Source organism: Lepidochelys kempii, chromosome 11 (genome assembly GCF_965140285.1).
Source record: "Lepidochelys kempii isolate rLepKem1 chromosome 11, rLepKem1.hap1, whole genome shotgun sequence".
NCBI classification, from domain to species: domain Eukaryota; kingdom Metazoa; phylum Chordata; order Testudines; family Cheloniidae; genus Lepidochelys; species Lepidochelys kempii.
In genome coordinates this window covers 3102977-3130246 of record NC_136390.1, presented here as the reverse complement: position 1 = coordinate 3130246, position 27270 = coordinate 3102977, and the positions used below count along the sequence as shown (strand labels likewise).

The 27270-nt window shown below is 54.6% G+C and overlaps 1 protein-coding gene across 36 annotated transcripts in view; it reads right to left on the bottom strand.

Moving 5' to 3' along the window:
• The window catches only part of TNS1 (tensin 1), a 272805-nt gene that overhangs the window by 80771 nt on the left and 164764 nt on the right, over window positions 1-27270 (bottom strand). For 34 of the 36 annotated variants that reach the window (XM_073304965.2, XM_073304974.2, XM_073304971.2 and 31 more), the window contains 2 exons: window positions 25242-25307; window positions 22091-22252 (listed from right to left, as the gene is read on the bottom strand). In XM_073304965.2, coding sequence (XP_073161066.1) covers window positions 22091-22252; window positions 25242-25307 — 228 coding nt within the window. The remainder of the gene's footprint in view (window positions 1-22090; window positions 22253-25241; window positions 25308-27270) is intronic. The other 2 variants (XM_073304969.2, XM_073304990.2) reach the window with 1 other exon arrangement.

The following is a 27270-nucleotide window of genomic DNA, read 5'->3' as shown; positions in this document are numbered from 1 at the left end:
TGTTCCCAGTGGGATCCAGGTGTGTGGCTGAAGTAGCAAGTCCTTGTTGATGGAGATGTTGCATTAATGGTCTCCTAGCAGCTAGCCTACACCAGCCAGCAGAAAGGCCATTGGAGTGGAGAGAAAGATGATGGTGGAGGTTGTTGGACCCTGGGATCTTTCTCCCCCATCACTCAGAAAACTAAACCAGTTATAACTTCAGACTGGTTTTAACCTATTATCGCACTGTGTATTACCATCTCCTTCCGGAGGAACCTGCTACTCAACCTCCCACGGGCAATGGAGGTGAAGCAACAGAACGCCCAAGGCCTCAGATCACCATGGATGGAGACTTCGAGACAGAAGAGCCTGGCAGGAGCGAGGCCCTGTCTAGGTCCTCCAGCAGGCAGCGCGCTGTTATGAATCTGTAGTATGGGACCAACCAGGCCCAACCGAGACCACAGCCCTATGGAGCTACGTGCTGCACTGACTTGTAGCAAGAGACAGCTCCCACCCCAAAGAGCTTACACTCTGAATAGATAAGGCAGAAAAAGGGTAGGAGAAAGGAAGGATAATTTCCCCCCATTTTACAGAGGGGGAAACTGAGGCACAGAAAGATGAAGTGACCGGCCCAGGGTCACACAGAGAGTCTGTGGAAAAGTCAGGAAGTGATCGTAGATCCCCCAAGTTCCAGTCCAGCGCCTTAACCACAGTAGTATAAAAGATCTCCCTACACTACATTCACCAGAGCTCCATCCAGCCTCATTTTACATGTCTCAAGTGACTGGGGCACCCATCGCTTTCTTTAGGAGGCCATTGCAGAGGCGTGCCAGAAGCAGAGGGGATTTCTTTCAGAAACACAGACAGACACATCTCACACACAGGGCCATTCTGCAAATATTTAGTTGATCTTTTCCATGGCTGAACTTCCCCTGCTCAGTCACTCCAGCCTGGATCGCGCGGGACGGTTCTGATCTCACCAATACCCCAGTTCGATAGCATGGCTGAGAAAGCTACAGAGAGAAATGGCTTCTGCCAGCCACTCTCAGAGTGTCCCTTGCAGGCGAATGCTATTTATGAGGATACCACAAAGCCCTGGAGTCACAGGATAAATGCGCTGCCTCATGGGAAGCCCTGAAATACACCCCGTGCAACAGCTATTTTCACCATGCCAGCGTGATTAACCCTGGATTTATTTCCAGTGATGCAGACACACAGCGCAGCAGAGAGTTGAAAGACGCACTTCAGACATGACCTGGACTTGACAGTGCTCAGATACGATGGTGAAAGGGCTCTAGGAGAAAGACAGACAGACAGAACGGGTGTATGGGGATGGATAGACAGACAGACAGACAGACGGGGTGTAGAGGGATAGATAGATAGAGGGGTGTATGGGGATAGATAGACAGGAAGATGGGACGTATGGGAATAGACAGACAGGCAGACAGACGGAGTGTATGGGGATGGATAGACAGACAGACAGACGGGGTATATGGGGATAGATAGGTAGATAGATAGATAGATAGATAGTCTGTCTATCTAATATAATCTCCATACACCCCCTCTGTCTGTCTGTCTGTCTATCTATCCCTTCTATCTATCTATCTATCCAACCCTTCTACCTGACTGTCTGTCTATCTATCTATCTATGTTCAGGGATGGATAGATAGACGGACAGATAGATCTTCCTCTAGAGTTCTCATGTAACCATATTTAGATCTATTATTAGTCTATGTCTTTGTTTAAAACTTTCTTTCAATGAAAAATGGCCTTTTTCTTAAAGAAATACTTTTGTTTCTTTCAAAATGTTCCTGATTTTCAACAACAAAAAAACCTTAAAACCCCAATTTTTTTGCCTAAACTGAAAAAATATTTGTTGACAAATGAGACAAATTTCCATGAAATACTGGGGGGCGGGGAAGAAAAATCTGTCCATTCCCTGAACCACTCTAATCTGGGTGATTATTCATTCTCATTTCTCCTCTGGTAGCACCTATCCACTCAGGCAGGAGTTGAAGTCACGGGTCTGCCTACATGGCCACCGGATACACAGTGTTTGGAAATAAATATTTTGTGCCCCTTAGGCTGAATGATTTCAAACACAAAGGCCCTTCATAGAATAACAGCTGGCAATAATTAATCCCTCAAGAAAGGTCTTGTACACACTACAGAACTCGGGGGCTGGGACTCAGACCACTGCAGATGGTCTGTCTAGCCAAATGAGTGGGGTCTCGATCCTGGTTCCCACTGCGGCTACATTGCACGGGTCTGCCAGGGGCAGGGGAGCCCACATGGCATAGGGCCAGAGGAGCAAGTTCTAATCCGCACGCCCGGGCCTAGGGGGCATGGCTGTATGGCCAAAGTGCTCATGTGCTCCAACAAAGCCAGGAAGAGGGGCCCAGGAAGGAAGCGAAGAGCCATCTTTGCTCCCTACAGTTCCTGCCACATGGGTGCATACTTAGGTGCTACTTACACACACACGGATTCCCAGGAGATCTGAACTCCTGTCTAAAGCAAAGATTCAGAGCCGTGAACATTAACAAGCTGGGCCAGCGAGAAGAGACCCTCCCCGCTGGAAGCAGCTGATGTATGCATTTCCCCGCTCCCACCTGCCGTGACCTCACCCGCAAACTGGCCGCGGCCACCCCGGTGAGAGGCAGGAAGCGGTGATATGCGGTCGCTTTGGTGCTTAACCCAGGGAGACAAATGCTACCAAAGACGGGGAGGGATTTGGGGCAGGCTCCGTGCTCTGGGCTGTAAATAACCATGCTGGCTCAGCTGGAAAAAACATGAGAAACCAATCCATATAAACTGCCTTGTCGTAACCAATCCACGGGCCGAGTGTCACAGACACAACTGCTGGGAAAAGCAATTTAAGGTCATTTATAGTGTACTGGTTCTAAATGTTTCTCATCTCTCCAAGGCCTGTTCATTGAAGCCATGGGGTCAGGTATCCAACTGGAGTAAACCAGCATCGTGCCATCGACCCAGATCCCCAGCTGGTGTACGTGGGCACTTTTCAGGGAGCGATGCCGATTTACCCCAGCTGAGGATCTGGCCCAATGTAAAACAGCCCCAGTCCAAACCGGTTGCAGATGCTCTGCCACGTTCTTTAGAAAAAGGTTTCTCTATAATAAGGGGCCGGCGCAGAGGCCTGCTGGTGGGCCGCGAGACAGAGGCATCACCTCACTCGCTCCCGGCCCCATCACCAGGGAAGAATGCGGGTGCCCAAACGGCTCCCGGAGCACTCCCGTCAGACCGTGAGTGGCGGCTCTGGAGTGCAGTGGTGGGCTCAATCTCTCCTTCCTGGACTGGGCTTGCTTGGACGTTTCTAGACGTGGCGTTTCTGGGGGCACCTGTCTCTGAGCTGCTTTTCCGTGCGCCCGGTGGCCCCTCTGCACAGCTGAGGATGGGCGCTCCTGGCACAGCTCCCGGCGGTGTTGGTGACGTGATGACGGATGTCACCAGGCCGAACTCTGACCCCAGCCAACAATGCAGCATCTGTGGAGAAAACTCCTGTTGCAAAGCCCACTGCCATCCCCCAGCCGCAGGGCTCGGCTCAGCCCCGCTAAATGCCCACAGGGGGAAGTGCAAGGAGCTGTTTGCAGCAGGAGACAGAGGAGATCTGCCTCGGGAAGGAAAAAGGGATGCCTGGCACATGGTGCCATTTTCGTCCCTAGCACTCGCTAGCGGAGTTGTTGGGAGGGTAGAGACTGTGAGGCAATCAGACAGACGGGGGCCAGCTAAGTACCCAGATACGAGATCGCCTATTGCTATGATAGCTCTGCCCTGCCACACAGGGGTGGTGTTGTGACAATGAAGGACGATAAAGATTGTGAGAAGATACTGTGGCAACAGGGGCGTCTCCGAATTCAAAACGAGATGGGTCTGAAATCAACGAGGTGGAAATCCGTGAAGGCAAGTGCAAAGTACCGCACTTGGGAAGGAAATATCATGTGCACAGCTACCCAATGGGGGAATGACTGGCTGTCACGGAGTGTGGGGGACTCCAGGCCCTGCACCCCTCTTCCTGGGATTCACTGAGACTCTCAGCCAGCCAGTAAAACAGAAAGTTTATTGGACAACAGGAACACAGTCCAAAAACAGAGCTTGTGGGTACACCCAGGACCCCTCAGTCAAGTTCTTCTGGGGGAGCAGGGAGCTTAGACCCCAGCCCTGGGGTTCCCTGTGTTCCTCCACCCAGCCCCAAACTGAAACTAAACCCCCGCAGCAGGCTCTCTCCTGCAGCCTGTCTTCACATGCCTGGGCAGAGGTGTTACCTCCCCCTCCTGGCTCAGGTGACAGGCTCTCAGGTCTCCCATCCCCAGGGCACATTCCCAGGTCAATACTCCCCCCTCCCTGCTGCGTCACATAGTCACATCCCTCCCCCCTTCGAGACTGAACTGAGCGGGGTCACTGTGACCAGTGACCTGAGGAAGTTCGGGGCCCCCTCTCCGGGACAGCGCATCCGCTATCAGGTTGGCATTTCCCTTCACGTGGACCACGTCCATGTCGTAATCCTGCAGGAGCAGGCTCCATCTCAGGAGTTTGGCGTTGGCTCCTTTCATCTGGTGCAGCCAGGTCAGGGGAGAGTGGTCGGTGTACACGGTGAAGTGTCGCCCAAAGAGATAGGGCTCTAGTTTCTTGAGGGCCCACACCATGGCCAGGCACTCCTTCTCAATGGCTGCGTAGCGTTGCTCCCGGGGTAGCAACTTCTTGCTCAGGTACACGATGGGGTGTCTCTCCCCCTTTTCATCCTCTTGCATTAACACCGCCCCCAGTCCCGTGTCAGAGGCGTCGGTGAACACCACAAAGGGCTTGTCAAAGTCTGGGTTTGCCAGAACTGGGCCACTGACCAGAGCCTCCTTCAGCGCCCGGAAAGCCTCCTGGCACTGCTCGGTCCAGACCACCTTGTCTGGCTTCCCCTTCTTGCATAGCTCCGTGATAGGGGTGGCTATGGTGCTAAAGTGGGGCACAAATCTTTGGTAGTATCCTGCCATCCCAATAAAAGCTTGGACCTGCTTTTTGGTGTGAGGAGCGGGCCAGTCTCTGATCACCTCCACCTTGGCTGGTTCCGGCTTTAGGCGGCCGCTCCCCACCCGATGGCCCAGGTAAGATACTTCTGCCATCCCCACCTTGCACTTCTCCGCTTTTACAGTCAGCCCAGCCCCCTGGAGTCGGTCCAGCACTTGTCTAACCTGGGACACATGGTCCTCCCAGGTCTGGCTAAAGGCACAGATGTCATCAATATACGCCACGGCAAAACTCTCCATCCCCCTCAGGAGCTGGTCCACTAGGTGCTGGAAGGTGGCCGGTGCTCCCTTGAGGCCGAAAGGCAGGGTCAGGAACTCATAGAGCCCCAGAGGGGTGATAAAGGCCGATTTCAGCCGGGCATCTGCATCCAGCGGCACTTGCCAGTAGCCCTTTGTAAGGTCCATGGTGGTAAGGTACCGAGCTCCTCCCAGCTTGTCTAGGAGCTCGTTCGGCCTGGGCATGGGGTAGGCATCAGATACAGTGATGGCATTGAGCTTCCGATAGTCCACACAGAACCGGACCCATCCTTTTGGGGGACCAGCACCACCGGCGAGGCCCAAGGGCTGGCCGATGGCTGGATCACCCCCAAAGCCAGCATGTCCCAGACCTCTCTTTCCAGGACCTGAGCAGTTTTCCCTGTGACTCGGAAGGGGGAGCATCTTATTGGCAGGTGCGACCCTGTCTGCACCCGGTGGTCAGTCAGATTAGTGCGTCCAGGCTGGTTGGAAAACAGCTGTCGGGACGGATGCAGCACCCCCCTGACCTCAGCTTGCTGGGCAGGGGTTAGCTGATCCGAGAGGGGAATTGTTTCCAGGGGGAAACCAGCTCTGGTCCCAGGGAATAGATCTACTAAAGGGTCATCTCCCTGCTCTTCCCACTGTCCACACACGGCCAACACCACATTCCCCCTGGCATAATATGGCTTCATCATATTCACATGATACACCCGGCGGTGGTGCGCCCGGTTCGACAGCTCCACCACATAGTTTACCTCATTGAGCTGCTGGACAACCTTGAAAGGGCCCTCCCAGGCGGCCTGTAGTTTGTTCTTTCTCACGGGGATGAGAACCATCTCCTGATCCCCTGTGGCGTAGGCACAGGCCCGCGCCGTGCGGTCATACCAGACCTTCTGCTTCCTCTGGGCTCTGGCCAGATTCTCCCTGGCCAGGCCCATGAGTTCAGCCAGTCTCTCTCGGAAGATCAGGACATTCTCCACCACTGACTCTCCATCGGGAGTGGCCTTCCCCTCCCACTCGTCTCTCATCAGGTCCAGGGGGCCCCTCACCCTCCTTCCATATAACAGTTTGAAAGGCGAAAATCCGGTAGACTCCTGGGGCACCTCCCTGTACGCGAACAGCAGGTGAGGTAAGTACTTGTCCCAGTCCTGCGGGTGCTGGTTCATAAAGGTTTTCAGCATCATCTTTAGCGTCCCGTTAAACCTCTCCACCAGCCCATTGGCCTGGGGGTGATAAGCTGAGGCCCAGTCGTGCCGGACCCCACATTTCTCCCACAAGCACCGGAGCAGGGCCGACATGAAGTTGGAGCCTTGGTCTGTCAAGACTTCCTTGGGGAACCCCACTTGGCTGAAAATGGTCAGGAGCGCATCGGCCACGGTGTCGGCTTCAATGGAAGCTAAGGGCACTGCCTCGGGGTAGCAGGTGGCAAAATCTACCACCCCCAGGATGTATTTCTTCCCCGACCGGGTCGTCTTGCTGAGAGGCCCCACGATGTCCATGGCCACCTTCTGGAAAGGCTCCTCTATGATGGGCAAAGGTCTCAAAGCCGCTTTCCCCTTGTCCCGGGCCTTCCCCACCCTCTGACAGGGGTCACAGGATCGGCAATACTGCCGGACCGTGGTAAAGACCCCGGGCCAGTAAAAGTTCTGTAGCAACCTCTGCCGGGTGCGCCGGATTCCCTGGTGCCCTGCGAGGGGGATGTCATGGGCCAGGTACAGGAGCCTGCGGCGATACTTCTGGGGGACCACCAGCTGCCTCCTGATCCCACAGGACTCCACTTCCCTTGTGGGAGCCCATTCTCGGTACAGGAACCCCTTCTCCCACAGGAACCTCTCCTGGCAGCCTCTCCTCATGGTCCGTACCACACTGAGGTCGGCCAGGTCCCTGAGCTTCCGCAAGGAGGGATCTTTCCTCTACTCGGCCTGGAACTCAGCGGCTGGGGAAGGGACGGGGCCCGGTTCCTTCTCATTGGCCGGGTCTGAGGCCTCCACCTCTCTGAGCCGTGCCCCTCGGCGCTCCCTCCCCACCAGGGCAGGGTCCTGCGCCTCCGGTGTGGTACCCTCCCCAAGGTCAGGGCGCAGTGCCCCTCGCCGGCTCTGGCTACGCGTCACAACCAGGGCGATCTGGGGCTTGCTTGGCCAGTCCTCTAGGTCTCCCCCCATCAAAACTTCAGTGGGCAAATGGTGGTGTACCCCCACATCCTTGGGGCCCTCCTTGGCCCCCCATTTCAGGTGTACCCTTGCCATGGGCACCTTAAATGGGGTCCCGCCCACCCCCATCAGGGTCACGTAGATGTTGGGCACCACCCGATCTGGGGCCACCACCTCGGGCCGGGCCAGAGTCACCTCCGCGCCCGTATCCCAGTATCCATTGACCTTCCTCCCATCCACCTCCAGGGGAACAAGGCACTCGCTCCGGAGGGACAGCCCCACGCCCACCCTGTAAACCGAGCACCCTGAGTCCAGAGCCTCCAGCCCTCTGGCGGAGCTGGCCTGGGGTACTCTTCCCTCCTGAGCAGGTGGTAAACTGGCAGCCCCCCTTTCCTGGGTCGTCTGCCCCTCGTCCAGCTGAGTCCCTACCCAGTTAACCCTGAGTAGGTTGGGTCTGCTCAGTTTGTCCCTGAGCCCGGGGCACTGGGTCCGTACGTGGCCTCTCTGGCCACAGTGATAGCAGCTCAGGTCACGTTGGTCCCCTCGAGCGGGTCGGACGGGCCTGACGCCAGGCGTTCCCCTTGGGAGGGGGTTCTCCCTATTTCCCCGCTGGGAGGCTCCATGGTGACTCTCTCTCTGCATCGGGGGGGCCTGTTCTTTTGGGACTCCTCCCTGCTACCCCCGACCGACTGTTCACAAACTCGTCGGCCAGCTGCCCTGCGTGCTGGGGGTTCTCGAGCTTTTTGTCCACCAACCACAGCCTCAGGTCAGATGGGCACTGTTCATACAGTTGCTCCAGTACGATTAGGTCAAGCAGGTCCTCTTTAGCTTGGGCCCCAGCTGTCCACTTGCGGGCACATCCCTGCATCCGGTTGACCAGTTGTAGGTAGGTGACCTCAGGCGTTTTACGCTGACTCCGGAACCTTCTCCGGTACATCTCGGGGGTCAGCCCAAACTCACGGAGCAGGGCCTGTTTGAACAGTTCATAGTCCCCTGCCTCCACCCCTGTCATCCGGCTGTACACCTCCACGGCTTTGGGGTCCAGTAAGGGGGTGAGAAACTGGAGCCTGTCTGCAGGGTCAACCCTGTGCATCTCGCAGGCATTCTCAAAGGCCGTCAGGAAGCTATCTGTGTCCTCCCCCTCCTTACGCTGGGCCAGGAAGCACTTATCAAAGCTCCTTGCAGTCTTGGGTCCCCCCTCACTCACCGCAGCCGGCGCCCCACTGCTCCTCAGCCTGGCCAGCTCCAGTTCATGCTGTCTTTGTTTCTCCTTCTCCTGACGCTCCCTCTCCTTCTCCTGACGCTCCCTCTCCTTCTCCTCATGTTGACGTTGTTTCTCCTTCTCCTCCTGCTCATGTTGACGTTGTTTCTCCTCATGTTGACGTTGTTTTTCATGATCCTCCAGCTCCCTCATTTTCATCTCCCTCTCCCATTCCAGCCGCCTCCGCTCCAGGGATGGGGAGCTCCGCCGGGAGGATCCCCTGCTGGCTGCTGGGGTCAGGGTGCCCTCGGTATTCGCCGGGCTTCTCCCAATCCCTCCCCCAGGCCTAGGTCGGAAGGGTCTCGGGATGTCCTCGGCAGCAGTCTGACCCCTCCCAGCCCGGTCAGGCCCCAGGGCCCATGCTGCGTCCACCGGGCGGCTTCCCTCAGGGACAGGGATCGGGTCATCCAACGATCCCTCTCCTCCAACTGGGCAATCAGCTGTTCCTTGGTGGACCTCCCGATGCGCAGCCCCCTCTGCCTGCACAGCTCCACCAAGTCGCTCTTATTAGCGTACATCTCCCTGCTGGCCACTCGCAGGCCGGGCAGCTTTCCACGGTTTCCAGGGAAAGCCCCTCGTGTGCCAGTCCTTCTTGAGGTCACCACCTCTTTGCTAGGGTCAAGCTGCTGACTCCTCCGCCCCTGGGACCGCTCGCTGCAATCCCCCGGGGGACCCTTGTTACTGCAAAAGTCCTTCTCTCTGGTCACACACTCCCAGGGGTTAACCGCCCCCTGGAATCGTCTCTCTCTGAATCTTCAGCACGCCTGGTCCCTGTCAATCCCCCTTCGTTTTACTGTTCCCCAGTCACTTATTGCAGGAAGCGCCATTCACAGGGTGCAGTACATGCCACCGCTACCACCAGTTGTCACGGAGTGGGGGGGAGTCCAGGCCCTGCACCCCTCTTCCTGGGATCCACTGAGACTCTCAGCCAGCCAGTAAAACAGAAGGTTTATTGGACAACAGGAACACAGTCCAAAACAGAGCTTGTGGGTACACCCAGGACCCCTCAGTCAAGTCCTTTTGTGGGAGCAGGGAGCTTAGACCCCAGCCCTGGGGTTCCCTGTGTTCCTCCACCCAGCCCCAAACTGAAACTAAACCCGGCAGCAGGCTCTCTCCTGCAGCCTGTCTTCACATTCCTGGGCAGAGGTGTCACCTCCCCCTCCTGGCTCAGGTGACAGGCTCTCAGGTCTCCCATCCCCAGGGCACATTCCCAGGTCAACACTCCCCCCTCCCTGCTGAGTCACATCGACACACTGGCCAGGCGGTCGCACTGCTGAAAAGATCCGGGGCTACTGGATTGAATATGAGTCAACGGTGTGATGCTGATGCGAGAACAGCTCATCTCATTCTGGGGTGCATTAACAGGAGCGTTGTATGTAAGACCCGGGAGGGAACTGTCCCTCTCTACTCGGCCCTGGTGAGGCCTCAGCTGGAGTCCTGGGTGCTGGCTCCTCACATTAGGACAGATGTGGACAAACTGGAGACAATCCAGAGGAGAGCAACAAAAACGAGAAAAGGTTTCAAAAGCCTGCCCTAGGAGGAAAGATTTAAAAATCTGAGCATGTTTAGTCTTGAGAAAAGGAGACCGAGGGGAGAGCTGATAACAGTCTTCTAATATGTGAAAGGCTGTTATAAAGAGGACAGTGATCAATTGCTCTCCATGTCCACTGAAGGCAGGACAAGCAGTAACGGATTTAATCTGACAGGAGGATTTAGATTAGAGATTAGGACAAAAATTAAACTCTCTGGGTAGTGCAGCTCTGGAATCGGCTTCCCAGGGAGGTTGTGGAATCTCCATCACTGGAAGTTTTTAAAACCAGGTTGGACAAACACCTGTCAGGGATGCTCTAGGTTTACTTGGTCCTGTCTCAGCATGGGGGGCTGGACTTGACAACCTCTTGAGGTCCCTTCCAGGCCTACAGTTCTCTGATTCTATCTAAGATAGGCTGTCAGACAGATACCTGGCCTGTCCAGAGGGGGCAGTTCCTATCTATCTAATAAAAAGAAAAGGAGGACTAGTGGCACCTTAGAGACTAACCAATTTATTTGAGCATAAGCTTTCGTGAGCTACAGCTCACTTCATCGGATGCATAAAAGTGCACTTTTATGCATCCGATGAAGTGAGCTGTAGCTCACGAAAGCTTATGCTCAAATAAATTGGTTAGTCTCTAAGGTGCTACAAGTCCTCCTTTTCTTTTTGCGAATAAAGACTAACACGGCTGCTACTCTGAAACCTGTCTATCTAATGTTCCCTGTTTCCCAACACATAGCACAGGTGGGTGAAGTCTGCGTCCACTTTTCCATGGCACTCAGTTTCGCTGGGCAGGGGACAATTTTGCATTCGCTCTCCGGTAACATTTTGCTGGGGCCGGTGTTCACGGAAGGCAAATTTCAAAGTTATCCATGCAAGGTAGCAAATCATTGGCCCCAAATTAAATTCTAAATTCCAATGCACAAGGGCTTCAGGGCTAAGGCAACCAGCAGACAGAACCAAGCACACGATTTATCTGATCAGGCGCAGCTAAGCAACACAGTTTGAAAATCCAGGACTCCCAAAGAACACTTGCAAAAAGAAAATTGGCGAAGAATTTCAAACAAACCAGTTGGAGGACATCGCAATCTGCTTCTGGATCGTCTTCAGGCACAAAAAGAGGCTAAATTCATCCAGTAAATAAATTACTGGCTGCAGATGATCTGCCCAGGTCTGACCAAAAGGATCCGGAAGGAATTTACTACTTGGAATTTTCCAGCTCTTTCCACACTTGTAATAAGTGAACCAGGCTCAGCCCCACCACGCGTGGTGCAGTGCCCCAGTCACAGGGTTTAAGGCTAGAAGGGACCCCCAGACCATGATCCCTCGTGCACACAGCTCTGCTGACTCACTGGGAGTTGTGCTTGAACTAGGGGTTGCCTCAACCCCCTGCCCGATGCAGCCTTCCCCGCCCACAAGAGACGCAATCTTGCCTTGCCTCTAATAAGGCACTTTCCCCAGAGAAACACCAGCCAAGCCCCTAGCCAGACACGCCTTCTTCGGAGAAAGCCTTCTCCTGCAAAGAGAACAGACAACATCTGGGCCGTTTCCAGCTGTGACACCAACTCCCTGGGGCCCTTGAGCAAGTCACTTAGGGGCAGATTTTTGAAGGTATTTAGTCACCTAATGATGGGAGTTGGGCATCGAAATGCCTGTAAGATTCTGGCCCTTAGTCTCTTTGGGTTCAATACAATGTCCTCCTAGGTGTGTGGCGGGGGTGCGTAGGTATCAATACTAGGGATGTAAAATATTAACTGATAAGCATCAGTCTTATCAATAAGGTATTCCGGTTAACATTTAAACTCTGTTGCGGGACTCCCTGCCACTCCGTCCCTGGGATCCTGGCCTGCTGCCCGCCCAATTAAAGATTGCGGGGTGCTCAGACACCAGCGTGACAGAGGTCAGTCCTCCCCCGCTCTTTCAGCCTGTCCATCACTCGCACTCGTGTTCAGGGAGAAACCCCCAGGACTAAAATACCCCCTCCAAGGGGAAAGGCAGATCAACGGGCCTTGGGACCCCAGCCTCGCCGCCGAGTCCCAGCCCTCCTCCTCCGGCTGCTGCCCAATGTATCCACCAGCTCCCACGGGCGCCGAGCTCCTGCAGTGGCCCCTAGAACCGCACCTGCCCTGCACCTCTCAGGATTGCACCCTAAAGAGAGACGATAATCTGTGTGCTCCCCCACAGCCTCCTCGGCTCGCCAGCACAGAGCATGGCTGAGTAGGTCTCGTTCCTTATGGCTGCTGCGCCCTCCTGAGGGGAGTCGTGCCTGAGGCAGAGACAGAACGGGGAGCCAACCCTCCAACTCACATGGCCACCTCGCCCTCCCACCGGCCTGCTGCACCCGCCATCGGGGAGTGCTCTCACCTAGGGACAAGACAGTGGTGCTGGAAGAAAGCTACCAGCTGCCTGATCCCTCCCTCTCTCTCTGATCCCTGTGCCAGCTTCCCCAACCAATACACACTCATTCTTGCTATGCCAAAAATGTTGCATGCAGTTCTCGGACCAAATAAGGCGAGAACAATGGTAAACAAGGTCTCACACACCCGCTCCCCCTAGGACACCCGCTCGCCCCCTCCCGATTGCATTGGCTTGTCCTCTCTGGACTGGGCTCTGGCTAAGCAGTGCATCAAAGGCTTGGCTCTCCTCTTTTTCCACTTGAAGTTCCATGTGATTAGAGGCTCCTGCAGTCTGCCAGGGCACCTCTCCTCTCCCTGCCTGTTCGCCTGGATCCCTGGGAGCCACAAACATGCTGAAAGACGAGCCACCTCGGTTCATTCCCTACCCACCCACCCACTGCAGCCTCTCCTAGGGTTATCAGAGAGCAATGCTACAAACCTCAGGGCCTGGTAGTGCTTAAGAGACAAGCAGGTAACTCAACACAGGCATGCTCGAGGGAGAAAGAAAGAAAGAAAGAAAGAAAGAAAGAAAGAAAGAAAGAAAGAAAGAAAGAAAGAAAGAAAGAAAGAAAGAAAGAAAGAAAGAAAGAAAGAACCAGTGCAATCTCTGAACACAGAGCTACGTGAATTCACTGGAACAAAGGTCCTGCACACAACAATTTGGAGGCTGGCAGAGAATGGGTCAAGCCAAAGCAAGGAGGAAGCAGGCTGACCCTCCCACCTTGTGCCTTCAATCCCTTTGCCCCATTGGGGCTTGGAACCCCCCGAATCTCCTCAGAGAGCGCTCGATTGAGCATTGGCAGGACGGGACATTTCAGGCCATGACGCTTGCAATGTCCCAGTGCGAACATCTCTCCGGCCACCTCGGGTCGGGCCTCGCTGTTTGGGTGGGGGCTGGTTCCTATCCAGTCGGTGGAGAGCACGTTCCCCCATGGGTGGTGTGGAAAAGAGCCAAGACTCACCCTCAGCAAGTTCACAGATGACACTAAGATGGCGGGAGACGTAGATATGCTGGAGGGTCGGGATAGGGTGACCTAGACAAATTGGAGGACTGGGCCAAGAAATCTGATGAGGTTCAACAAGGACAAGTGCAGAGTCCTGCACTTAGAATGGAAGAATCCCATGCACCGCTACAGACTAGGGACCGAATGGCTAGGCGGCAGTTCTGCAGAAAAGGACCTGGGGATTACAGTGGATGAGAAGCTGGATATGAATCAAGAGTGTCAACAGGCATATTGAGCAGCATTAATAGGAGCATTGCCATCAGTTCGAGGGAAGTGATTATTCCCCACTATTTGGCAATGGTGAGGCCACACCTGGAGTATTGTGTCCGGTTTTGGTCCCCGCACTACAGAAGGGACGTGGACAAATTGGAGAGAGTCCAGCGGAGGGCAACGAAAATGATCAGGGGGCTGGAGCACATGACTTATGAGGAGAGGCTGAGGGAACTGGGGTTATTTAGTCTGGAGAAGAGAAGAGTGAGGTGGGATTTGATAGCAGCCTTCAACTACCTGAAAGAGGGTTCCAAAGAGGATGGAGCTCGGCTGTTCTCAGTGGTGGCAGATGACAGAACAAGGAGTAATGGTCTCAAGTTGCAGTGGGGGAGGTCTAGGTTGGATATTAGGAAACACTATTTCACTAGGAGGGTGGTGAAGCACTGGAATCGGTTCCCTAGGGAGGTGGTGCAATCTCCATCCTTAGAGGTTTTCAAGGCCTGACTTGACAAAGCCCTGGCTGGGATGATTTAGTTGGGGTTTGGTCCTGCTTTGAGCAGGGGGTTGGACTAGATGACCTCCTGAGGTCTCTTCCAACCCTAATATTCTATGATTCTATGAGAAACCCTGGCCCGGCTCACCAGCACACAGGGGCAGGGTACCATGGGGAGGTGGGGTCCCCTGCGGGGAGTGGGCCAGGCTGCTCACCCTATAGACGCCAGCACCAGGCTGACCTGCAGGGATTCTGCACTGCTAGGGAGGATCGAGTTGCCCAGCCATGATTCACAGACCTTAACCTCTCCTGGGAGCGGCTATTTCAAGTCCGCCTGAGATGGGGACAGGACGGTGGCTCTCAGCCTTGCATTGACAGAGCTGGGGATGTGGGGGGATCCGTGAAGCCCCCTCCGGGCCTATGCAAACACCCTGCCTTCCAGAGAGCTGGCTGCATCGATTCATGTTGGCACTGCGGGATGTGGGAGGGAGATGGGCCCATCCGCGGAGACCTACCAGAAGTGTTTCTAAACACATTAGACGTGGCTCTCCAAGATCCCAGGCCTGGAGGATGCCACGTGCCTCTGAGAGGGGCAGGAGAAGGGTTGTTGTTTTTTTTCACCTGCCAGGGCCTGAGCTCAGGCTTCCAGCAACTGCTCATGCGACAAAGATGCAGAGCTGAGCAAGGCACCTCGTTCCCGAATCCCTCATACGCCCTGGAAGAGATTCTGGGCTGTGCCCCAAACACCATCTCTGCACAACCCAGATGCTGGGCTGCTCCAGAGGCCAGAGCGGCCCCCAGCATAAGTGAGAGCAGCCCAGCTCCAGGCACAATGTAAGCTTTTGTTTAGGTGCTGAAGCCTGGATTTCAGAGTCTAACCTTAGCGACCCAGGGTTGAATTTTTGGTCTACATATGTTGTAGCAGGGGTAGTCAGTAAGTGGACCCGCAAGCCAAATCCGGACGGCCAGATGCTTTCGATTGGACCTCAACATCTTTTTATTTACTTATTATCATTATTAGTATGATTTTTTAATTATTTTCTCTGGACTATACCTTGGCCAAAAAATTTGGACCTTGACAAACAAAATTATTGACTACCCCTGCTTTATAGGAATCACTGAAATGCAGCCACCTCTGGGGAAGAACTCAGCAACCCTTTAAGGGCCTAGGCTTAGCTCCTCAAAGGTCTGATTCCAATGGGAGTCAGGTGCCTATATACCTTTGAGGATCTCAGCCCCAATCCAATGCCTAACAAACGCAAAGGGAGTCTTTGCATTGATTGATGGGTCGCTGGCTCAGGTCCAAATGGAACAGTAATGCTATGCAACAGCTGAGATCAGGAAGTGAATGATAGAAATGTACCCAATTAAACTAGCAGGGGAAAGTTCGTGAGGCAAAATGCAATGACCTGTTCAGTGTTATGATGTGGCCAGGGCATTGAGGGTAACATCCAGTTATTGCCAAAAATGCCCTGAGAGCTGTGATGGACACAAGTAGCTGGGATCTTTGTCCTCCATTTCTTTGAAGTTTGAAAATGTTAGAACCACACTGATATTCTGTTGAGGCCTTGGGATTTTAAACACTTTCAATAAAACCCTTTTCTGGTCCCCTCTAAATAGTGGCAATACATATTTGTGACTCAGTCCAAGAAGACAAGATGTTTCTTCCACATCCGCTGCCCATCCGAGGTAGCCATCAGCAGGCATTTCCTGCCCCATAAATGCTGTTTAAACTAACTAACTAAAAAACTAAACCCAACCGAAATCCTTTGCTGCAATATCAACAACAATCAATCAAATCAGGAAGCAGCTGGTCCCAAACACTCTCTGAGCCGCTGTTGGGTTTTTTTTCTTCCTGAGGGAAGGATATTGGTCTAGTGGCGAGAGAAGATTTGGGAATTCTGGGGTCTATTCCCAGCAATGGCACATTGCATAGTCATTGCGCTGCCCCGTGCCTCAGTTTCCCCACTTCTGCACACTGGGTGTGAGAGCCCCTACCTCCCAGGCATAGAGAGAGTAGTAGTTAGTTAGGGCTGGGTGCTATGTAAAGATCAATGAGGTGGAATTCAACAACCAAAGCAAAATTCTCCCTCCTCGTTGCCGATTGGTTGAGTCCTTCCATCTCCACCTCACAACCCGGCAGGGTCCATGTTCTACATCCATCACCACCGTTAATTTATCCCTGCGGCTGCACTGACCGTCCAGCTCCGCTTCCGGTCCTGCCCAGAGCATTCTGCTAAAAGACCTTCCACTGCCGGCCGCCGATCCGAGACCTTAGCTCCACGAGGGAGCTGGAGCTGCAGCGGTGGGAGTGGAAGTGTTCCCAGCACCTGCAGCATGGAAAGCACCTGGTGGAGAGGACGATGCTGGCAGCAGATTGCACGATGGGCTTAATTCAGATTGGGAGGCGCCCCCACACTACACGCAGTGGAGCTGCTCCACCAGAATAGAGGGGAGCAGGCGGAGGCCTGCCCACCCCAGAAAGGTGCAGGGAGGGCCTGGGGCTAGGAGTCTGCCGGCTCAGTTCAGATCAGAGATGGGCCACGTGCACCGATCCAGACCCAAAGTCACGGCAGCTCAGGTCCTGCAGTGTGGTTCACTGAGATCCTTCCCTGAGGCTCCAGCTGACATGCCAGACCCCTGCAGCTTGGACACCCGGCCCCACTATGCTGCTGCATGACCAGGTACATCTCAGCTCATCTATCCCCTGCCTTGGTGGGGGTCTCCGGCACCGGTGGCTCCTCGGCGTCCCTCCTGTTTTCTGCCTGGGGCGTACGACAGCTTCGTTTCCTGTGGGCCACGGTTCTTTATCTCATCCAGGTTTGGGGGTTCGAGGCAGAGAGGCCTGGGCGGGGTTAGTGCCCCGTGATGTGCTGCATGTCAGACCAGCTGAGCTGGAGGTCCCTGCTGCTTGGAATCGATGGCTCTTTGACTGTCTCCTCTGTGCCTACTTCCTCGCCACACGGACAGGCTGCGGCTGGATCCTGCCCGATCGAACTCAGCGGGGGGTTGCCAATGGATGCAGAATCAGGCCCGATACCCGCAACTAATACTTTTCCCAACAAGCCTCCCGGTGCTGAGGTGGCCCATCTTGCTCCTCTGATGTGGCAGGAGCATGCCGTGAAGAAAGGAGTCTGGAGAAACCTGATGCCGTGGTCTCACCTCAAGGCTGAGGCTCCTAAGAAGAGAGGAATCATTTGCCCGCCGGGCGCTGTGAAAACAGGAAAGGGGCAGGGAGCTGCCACTTTCCCCAAGCCTGTCCCTAGATGGCAATCCTGACTAGAACATCCCAGAGACGCCAAGAACACAGACAATCGGGGATGGTGGAGGCCCGGGTCATCTGATTTGTCCAAGTAGGAAGAGAAGAGGAGCCAGAGACACAAGACAGGGTAGCCCTCCTTGTGCCCATAATGCCAAATGCTGCAATGCCTGGCTCTCAGCGGCTGTGGCTGGCAGAGAGCGGTGAAAAGGAGAACACCGATAAATAACTAACCAGTCCTTCTTGGGGCGATCCCTGGCTTGACTCGTCCAAGGGTTTTCCATGAGAATCTGAGCCAGGAATGATAAATACACGTCCTCGGTACCTGCCCCTCCTGACAGCTTGGTCAGGCAGGCGTGGCTCTACCAGAAAGAAGTCATAAATTGCGAGGCTTAGCTGGGTCCCTCCAAGGATTTCACGAGCCCTCCGTTATTGTTAACATTTCCCGCAAGGGGGATGAAAAGTTTCGAGCGCAGGCCTCCAGGAACGGGAACCGTCGTTGACCTTACAAGGGAATGGAAAGGAGTTCCACGTGCAAGACAGAAAGCGAAGCCTACAGGGCATAAAACATTTCTTCGTCGCCGTGGGCAATTTCCCCTGGAGCTCTGCTTTTTCCTACTGTTCTTGAGTTAGATTCTGGCCAATGCACATGCCAAAGCAGCTGCCCGGTTGTCAGGCCTTGCTCTCACTCCAGCCCTCTCCTCGTGTAGCCACCACTTCCCCACGCAGAGTTAGGGGAACCATCATCTCCGTGACGTTCACTGGCTCATCAGCAGCTCTCCACGCCCCAGGCAAATGGGAGGCTCGAATGAAGCAAGGCTGAGCCAGCCAGCACTTAAATATAGCTCATGACCGAGTTTGTTGCAGGCTGACGGGCCGGGGATGCAATTTTTGGCCCAGGATGACTTGTTGATCTTAGATTCTGTGAACAGGCCAGATCTTGAGGTTTTGCTCAATCCTTGTTCAGGCAAAACCTGCCATTGGCTTGGACTGGAATCTTGCTGGGGAAGGTCTCCGGCCCTTTAAGATGTCAGCATCGCTGTTTTCCTTAGGGAAGGGCGGTCGGGACCCTTCTCTGCAGAACTAATGAGGTCACCCTAGGTACCCGATACGCCAGGCACATGCCCGAGCCCGTGTGTCATGAGTCCTTGTTTCCTCCTCCCTGCCAGGAATTCGGCGGCTGCCCCTTGCCAGCTTTCCATGCCCATACTGTGAACCAAACCATGGGGAGGGGGAGATTTTACTCAGGACTCCCGAGTGCAGCGCTCGCAGCCCGCAGGACACAGAAGAAGCCAAGATGTCCAGAACTGGACAGACCCCTGGGGCGCCCATAGGAGCAATGCAGGCTCTGCTTGCTCATACATCAAGCTGGGCAGTTTGTAAACACTCACGTCACCCCGGTGGCGGCAGCAAGGACTGGGCATCTGACAGTCAGGCAAATGTCCAGGGAGCCAGGGACACGTGCCCCATACACCTTCAAAATAAAAACACCATCTGCTCCCTGCAACCCAACACCAATGGTCAAGGATGACCAAGAGGCGAAGGGCAGGAGCAAAAAGCAAAGAGGGAATACTCTGCCTATCTACAGTGCTGCTGATCTGCTAGGTCCAAAGCCTTAGCCCACTCCCCCACAGGTCAGGTAGGTAGATAGAATTACCCCCTTTCCACAGATGGGGAAACTGTGGCACAGATTAGTCATGCGATTTGCCCAAATCTGCGATAGCGCGAACAACAGAAAATGAGACTCAAGGCTAACCCCAGGCTAATCATCCTGTAAAATCTGGGTTTGACTCCTGGATCGCCGGTGGGAAGGAGGGGGGAGTCCTTGGACAAGCTGCTCTCCCCTCTTTGTGCCTCAGTTTCCCCATCTGTAAAATGGGATTAATGAGACCGACCTTCCTTTGTCAAGTGCTTTAGATCTAGAGTGTGAGTGTGTGTGTGGTCAGACAAGCACTAAATACCGCTGGTGTTACATGGTAGCTGTGAGGTATAAAGCATGCTGAGACCCCCTGGATGGGAGGCACCAGGGAAGGACAGAAGGTTAATAATAAATAACAACTTTCCCAGGCACGTGCCCCCTGGCTTTTCTCTTCCAGGTTTTCTGTGCTCTGCATTCTCCATGGCTGGCTGGATCGCCGTGGGCTAGTGACTGGGCTCAGACACTGTAGCCCTTTCTACTCTCTCACTTGCCACTGCCAACAACCCACTGACCCTCAGTGCAGCCAGCTGGGCTCCCATTACAGTCCCTCTCCTCCCTGGTGCTACTGCTTGTGACTTCACACTCCATTGCCTTGGCAGGGACTGTGGGGTCATTCCCACGGCCAGAGAGGACCCCCGTCCTGCCCCCTCTGCCCTTGCTGCTCCTAGTCCCTGGGCCATGCTGAGATCCCCCCAGCTCTAAGCAGTGCAGCTGAGTGGCTCTCCACACCCAACAGTCCCCACCCCCTTCAGAAACTAACCCCCGGTACGGCATGGACATTCAGACTAAGCCCCTTCTTGCTGTTCAGCTGAGTGGCTCCCTCTTGCCAATCCCAAAACCCAATCGCCCCCTCCAGCGGCTGGCAGCTGCGCTATGCTAGGATGGGAGCTCAAACGCTTTCACGGCTGGGTAATAACCCTCGGGCTGCACAGCCTCGGCCGAGTGCCAGGCGTCAGCTCTGCCTCCCTGTGATGGGGCGAGGGGAGGCCAGCTTTCTCTGACGCACCCGCTACGGTGCCCTGTCTGGGACGAGATCCCAAATGCCATCGCCCGCCTTGCTGGGATCTAGAACAAGCACGAGCCGTGGTCCACGTGCATGTCGGGAAGACAAAGCATTGAAGCAGTAACAGCCCGCCACCCAGGCCCAGGTCCCCGCCATCCCCTCCCCACATATATTAATGGTGCATTTGGGTCACAAGATCCTGGGGCAGGGACCGAGTCTTCTTCTGCGTCTTGGAGATGACCTCCCTGAGGTCTCCTAATATTCTATGATTCTATGATAGTCCTGCACCGGCCAGCAGGGCTCCCGTTTCTGATAATCACCCTCTGCTGGAGTCAATCCGTCTGGCCCTGCGTCTCGTTTCTCTGGGAACTTGGCGTGTCTGGGCTCTGGCCAGGAGCCAGGGAAGCTATTCCAGTGAGATCCCCAGCCCAGTTCTGCAGAACGGGGCGGTCTGCACGAACCCCGGCACTCTGGGCAGCTTATCTGAGCCCCCGACTCAGACCCACAACGATCCCAGCTCTCTCGGGCCGGGGCCGCCCGTCACCCTCGCTGCCTGCAGGCCACGGAAGAGGCTGCCGAGACCCTGAGGAGCTGACAGGCCTGGGTACGGAAGGCAGGTGGGATGATGGTTCTCCGCCATGCAGCACCACTCGCTGCCTGCCTGTCTCCCTGCCTGCCCACGCCCTGCAAGCCTCACCTCTCGGCGGCCTGGAACCCAGAGCAAGTGACGGGCCCCAACCTGTCCCAGCCGCCAGTACCAGCAGGGCTGTCGAGGAACGGCAGGTAGGGAAGGAGCGAGAGAGAAGGGTTGTGTTGCCCTCTGCCCCGCTCCCTGGCTCTCTTGAGCCGTATCTGCCTCAAGCACAGGGCACTTTGAGCCCTTCTGGCCTGAGACCCCTGGCCCCTCTCCCAGGGAAGGCAAAATCTACCCAGCACTCAGGATTCACTCAGGCTTGGCAAGGCCAGGATGCCCTCTCCAAACTCCAGACTGGTAGCGAGGGGCTGGATCCACAGCCCTAGAGACAGGAGGCCTGTCCCATCCCACCGAGCAGCTCCAGCATGGGCAGCTGCAATGCCAGCTTCCCCCCAGCGCTACCCCGCCAAGGCGCCCGCCCCTGAGCTGGAAGGACCGAGCCCTGCGGGCAGTGAGGCGGGGGTTAGAACTTAAACAGGGATGAGGGCTCCATAAATAACACACTCGGATTCCTATACCCCCTTTTGCCTGTTAACTTCAGGTTTGAACTTCCCTGCAAGACCCCCTCTCTCCGCAGGTCACATGCAGGGGATGCTGATGCTAGACTTCCTCTGTATAAAGGAGGTAGGGGGTTCAAGGAGGGACCCTTTGCCCCCCCAAACAATCCTGCAAGAGCGCCCCTCACCCCCAGCTTGTGAGCTGCAAGGGCTGATGGCCCAGATGGCTGCTGTGTCTTGAGCATGCCAACGTGGGGAATAGCTTGGTCCTAGCCTTGCCGCGTAACCAGCATACGCCATGGGCCTGGCTCCATCGCTCCCATCAATAATATTGAGCTACTGTATTTTTAATCCGCTCTCAGAGGCGGCCGCAGCCTCAAGACAGGTGTCTCTTGTTTATAAATCTAAATAGCTCCCCGCACTTATTTCCGAGCACACAGACGTAGCTGGAAGACCAGAGGGCCCTATCGCCACCTCCTCCACCCAGCCCGCCATTTGTCTGTCTCATCCACCTGTCTGACCCCCAAGATCGGGAGCTCTCTGGGGAAGCGGCTGCCTTCTTTATGACTTGTCTGCACGGTGCCTGGCACATCAGGGGCTCTCACAGGGGCCACAGCAATATAATAATATGTTATAACAATGACCTGTGTCCGGAGGTTTGTGGGCCTCATGGGGACCAGCCCACGTACCCTCCAGGCTGTCCTCTCGGCGGACGTTGAAGTTGTCGTAGGAGTCCCATCGGATGAGGGGGTCCGAGGTGTTGTAATCCACGGAGACGCTGGGGCCGTTCTCCAGATGTTCCATCCCTGGGGGCAAGCGGAGGTGAGTCAGTAAAGGAGGCCGAAGCTACACACGAGTGTGGTGTGTTGGAACTTCAAGGGGAGAGATGGGAACAGGCCGGGCAGGATTGGGGGTGTGCGGAGAGATGGGAGAAGCTGGGTTATTAGAAAGAGACAGGAAGTGAAAGGAGAGAGGGGGAAAAGGCAGGACAAAAGGAAGAGGAAAGGAATCATAGCCTCTGGAGATGGGAAAGACTCATCACAGGACCTACTCTGTCTCTCTGCCAAAGCCAGGCTGTTCCAATCAGTCATTCACCAGGGGTTATCCTGCCTGACACTGGACTCCCAGCACTTCCCTGCTCAGGGCATCCTGTGAACTAGTAGATCTAACTGTCAGGAAGCTCTTCCTGACCAAACAGACAGACGGACAGAGGGAGATGGATGGGGCCAGACAGAGGGGCGTGTATATGGATGGACAGAAAGGCGCAAACAAGACAGACACAAGGACATGTATGGGGATGGACAGTGACAGAAGGTCATGTATACAGATGCACAGACTGAGGGGTACTGTAACAGAGTGGCTTTCTCTTGGGGTAGAGCGCCTGTGGCTAAACCAACCCTGATTACAGGATGAGCCCCACTTTCATATGGTGATGATAACACTCTTTCTATTCCCATTAGTATCTCTGGAGGATGCTGAACAGGAACTACTAAAGTTGGACTTTTCAAATCAGAGGTCCAGATAACTTGCATCCAAGAGTTTTAAAAGAGCTGGCTGAGGAGTTCACTGGACCATCATGTTGACTTTCAGTAAGTCTTGGAACACTAGGGAAGTTCCAGAAGACTGGAAGAAAGCAAATGTGCCAATTTTTAAAAGGGTAAATGGGATGACCAGGTAATTATAAGCCTGTTAGCCTGACATCAATCCCTGGTAAGATAATGGAGCGGCTCCTACGGGACTCAATTAACAATGAGCTAAAGGAGGGTAATGTAATCAATGCAAATCAACATAGGTTTATGGAAAACTAACTTGATAACTTTATTTGATGAGATAACAAATTTGGTTGATAAAGGTATATATCATAATATATAGAGACTTCTGTAAGCCATTTGATTTGGTACTGAGCAACATTTGATTAAAATACTGGAATAATATAAAATTAACTTGGGACACATTACATGGATTAAAAACTGGCTAACTGATAGGTCTCAAAATGTAACTGTAAATAGGGAATCATCATTTTAACAGGTATGTTTCTAGTCAGGTCTGCAGGGATTGGTTCTTGGCCCTACGCTATTTACCATCTTTATCAATGACCTGAAATCATCACTGATAAAGTTTGCAGAAGACGCAACAGTTGGGAGAGGAGTAAATAAAGAAGAGGACAGGTCACTGATCCAGAGCAACCTGGATCGCTTAGTAAACTGGGCTCAAGCAAACACTGTGTGTTTTAATACAGCTAAATGTAAACATATTCATCTAGGAACAAAGAATGGAGACCATACTCACAGGATGGGGAACTCTTGAGCGGGAAGAAGTGACTCTGAACAAGATTTGGGGGTCGTGGTGGGTAATCAACTCAACATGAGCTCCCAACGTGACGCCGGGGCCAAAAGAGCTAATGCGATTCTGGGCTGCATCAACAGGGGGATCTCGAGTTATTTCATCTCTGGATTGGGCATTAGTGCGACCGCTGCTGGAATCCTGGGTCCAGTTCTGGTGCCCACAGTTCCAGGAGGATGTTGATAAATTGGAGGGGGGTCAAAGAAGAACCACACGAGGCCACTAAAGGATTAGAAAACCTGCCTTATAATGACAGACTCAAAGACCTCAGTCTATGTAGCTTAACAAAGAGACGGTTAAGGGGTGACTTGATCACAGTCTTTAAGCACCTACGCAGGGAACAAACATTTGATAAGGGGCTCCTCAGTCTAGCGGACGAAGGTCTAACATGATCCAGTGGCTGGAAGTCAAAGCTAGACAAATTCAGACTGGAAATGAGGCGTAACTGTTGGAGTAATTCGCCCTTGGAAGGAACAATTTACCAGGGTCATGGTCAGTTCTCCATCACTGACAATTTTTCAATCCCGATTGGATTTTTTTTCCCAGAAGACCTTCTCTAGGAATTGTTTTGGGGCACCTCTATGGCCGGGGGGGGAGGAGGGGTCAGATGAGATGGTCCCAATGGTCCGTTGGCCTTGGACTCTAAGAACCTATGAACCAGATGATTCCTGTGTAAAAGGAGCCAGGTTTAAGCTCCAAGAGGGTCCAGTGGAGAAAGAGCTGGAGGTAAGAGACTGCAGGGCCCTGACTCAGCAGAGGGGAGCCAGAGCAGGAAAAGAGGCTAAGAGCAGGGAGAGAGGGAGGAAAGCTCTCAGGCAGGGGTCCTGGGAGAGACCCTGATTAGCCAGGGAAGAGACTGGGAAACCCAGAGGGGTCATAAAGAGGCAAGGTAGGAAGTTTCCCAGGGAAAATTGCAATAGGGAGAAAAGGTCCAGCCCAGCTGCGCAGTACAGGGCTCTGGGCTGGAACCCAGGGGCGAGGCTGGGACCCAGTTCCCCTACCGGCCCCAAGGAGGGGGCCTACAAGCCCTTCCTGGAAAGGCTCCGGGACCAGCAGCTCCCTGTGTGTCCTGCCCAGAGATGGGCTCTGGCCTCCGTGAAGGTGGAGGAGGGGATGGGGGCTACTCCCCTGCCAGGACAGGTCACCATGGGGATGCCTCATTGCAAGCGAGGCTGTATTACTGAGCAGTACGAGACTGGCCCCCACACAGGGGGCATGCTCAGCGCCTGGCAGCAGGGCCCCTTCGCCCACACTCACCCACCAAGGAGCTGCCCAGCACCAGTGGGGTGCTGGCACAGGGGCAGGGAGAATGATGCAAGGAGAAGAGCAGGGGCTGAAGGGGACGGGAGCAGAGGTGGCAGGCACTGGAAGAGGTGGGAAGGGGGAGGAAGGGGCTCAGGGATTAGTAACTTTGGGCTGCAATGCCCCATGCAGAAGGGCCACCGGCCGTACCTTGGATCTTCTCCGGGCCGTACGAAAACACAAACTCCACCTTCCCATACTCCGGAAACCGGTCGTCTAGGATGGAAACGGAACACAGGAAACTCAGTGTATGTCCAACCCGCGGGAGCAGCAGCCAAGTCACCTCCCCAAAGCCAGCACCAAGGAAACCGACACACAAGCACCTGCATTCAGGACAGTCGGGCAATAACAGGGACCTTGGTCTTTATCACGAGAATCTCCTGCACCTAACTAGAGCCTTAGCACTGATCCCACCACAACCCCAGCGGCCCTTGGCAAGGGGAGTCCAGAAGTGGCTCACCGACGGGCAAGGCCATGGGCAACCCTTTGCTGTTTCCACCATGAGAGCTTAGCCTGGGTAAAATGTCAGACTCCCAACTGAGGAGACAGAGCCCCCCCTTCATCAAACATAAAAACATAAGAATGGCCGTCTAGCCCAGTATCCTGTCTTCCGACAGCGGCCAATGCCCAGTGCCCCAGAGGGAATGAACAGAACAGGGAATCATCAAGTGATCCATCCCCTGCCGCCTAGGGTCTGATGCCTATAAAGCAGGGATGACACAGTCCTGCCAGGAGCACAGTCCCCTACCGGTGTGCGTTCAACCACCACTGAACCACAATTGCCAGCGTGCGTTCTACCTCCATGGCCATTCTGTTCTTAGCCTCCCTGCTGGGGTCAACCACAAAGGGCCAATCAGTGCCGATTTAGAGACACGGCTGAATCCCAGCTAGGAAATGGACTAAGGCCCATGACACCATTTCACAGAGACCGGCCTTTGGATGGCAGCCCCCTCCAGTGATTGACTCCATAGAGATGGAGGACCCCATAAGCCGCCAACACACCCCCAAGAAAGGTGTCCCCCGCCACTCAACAAGGGGGTGCCCCATCTGCCTTTCACACCGTGCTCAACATCAGAACATCTGAGCAACGTTCTCCACCCCACTGTCAGTCGCTGCTGTAATGGGGAGTCCTTCCCACTGGGGGAGGCCCGAGACACGCCTCCGATGGAAATAACGAGTGATCCTTGGCCACCAGCTGCAATATGTGGCTTCCTCCCTTCGCTCTCCAATTCAATCAACTCTTGAGACTTAAAACAGGCGAAGGTGAGAGATCTACGCAGGGGAACCTGAGCTGGGGAGCCTGCTCCAGGGCCAAAGGGGTCATTACATTAAGAAATACATCCTCAGCATCACGCTCCATCAAAAGTACTTCATCATGGTCTAGAGTCTGACACCCATCCCCTGCCCGCCCTTGCAAGCTGTAAAAACGTCACAGTGTCCATGCTGGAGTGACTAATATTGTTCCAGGGCTTAGGGCAACAGTTGCTGGCACAGCCCCCGCGTGAAGTGCATCACCTCGGGTATTTCCGGAGCGTCATGTTTCACCTCCCCGCCTCTCTGGGGCATGGTTGTAAATTACTCGCTGAATCCAGCGGACCTGTGTCCAAGGGCGAGCTGCTGGAGCTAGGGGAGGCCTTTGTATCGTGGCGCTCTGACGGTGCAGAAGACCGAGTAACAGCACGTGTTACCGGACCAGCCGGCAAGTGAACAGTGGTTTGAGTGACCCAGGCATGACTCCGGCAGTGGGATCAGTCTGCTGAAGAACCCATGAGAGATGCCAGGGGGGCAACCACCCCCAGCGAGTTCAACCCCATGGTGCAGCTTGAGGAAGACGACTTGGCGAGCAGGGTGACATCCCTGGCCACACGTGTAGATTGCAGGCAAACCCATCCGGCCTGAGGAGCGAGGAAGAGACCTTCAGCCTGCACCGGGGATGAAAGCAGCTGATAGGGATGGAGCAATGCCAGGTCTCTCCCCTGCAGTGATGTGGGCGGAGAGACAGAGCAGCTGCTACAGAGGGAGATCACCCCCAGGTCAGTGATCTGCAGAGGAGAGCGGACGGTAGGGCTGGCTGGACAGGAGCAATGCAGAAGAGACCTTCACCCTGAGGTAGGGCAGGGACCTGGAGATGAGGATGGAGGGAAGCAGCAGAGGTTCAAGCAGAGAGCCGGTCAGGAAA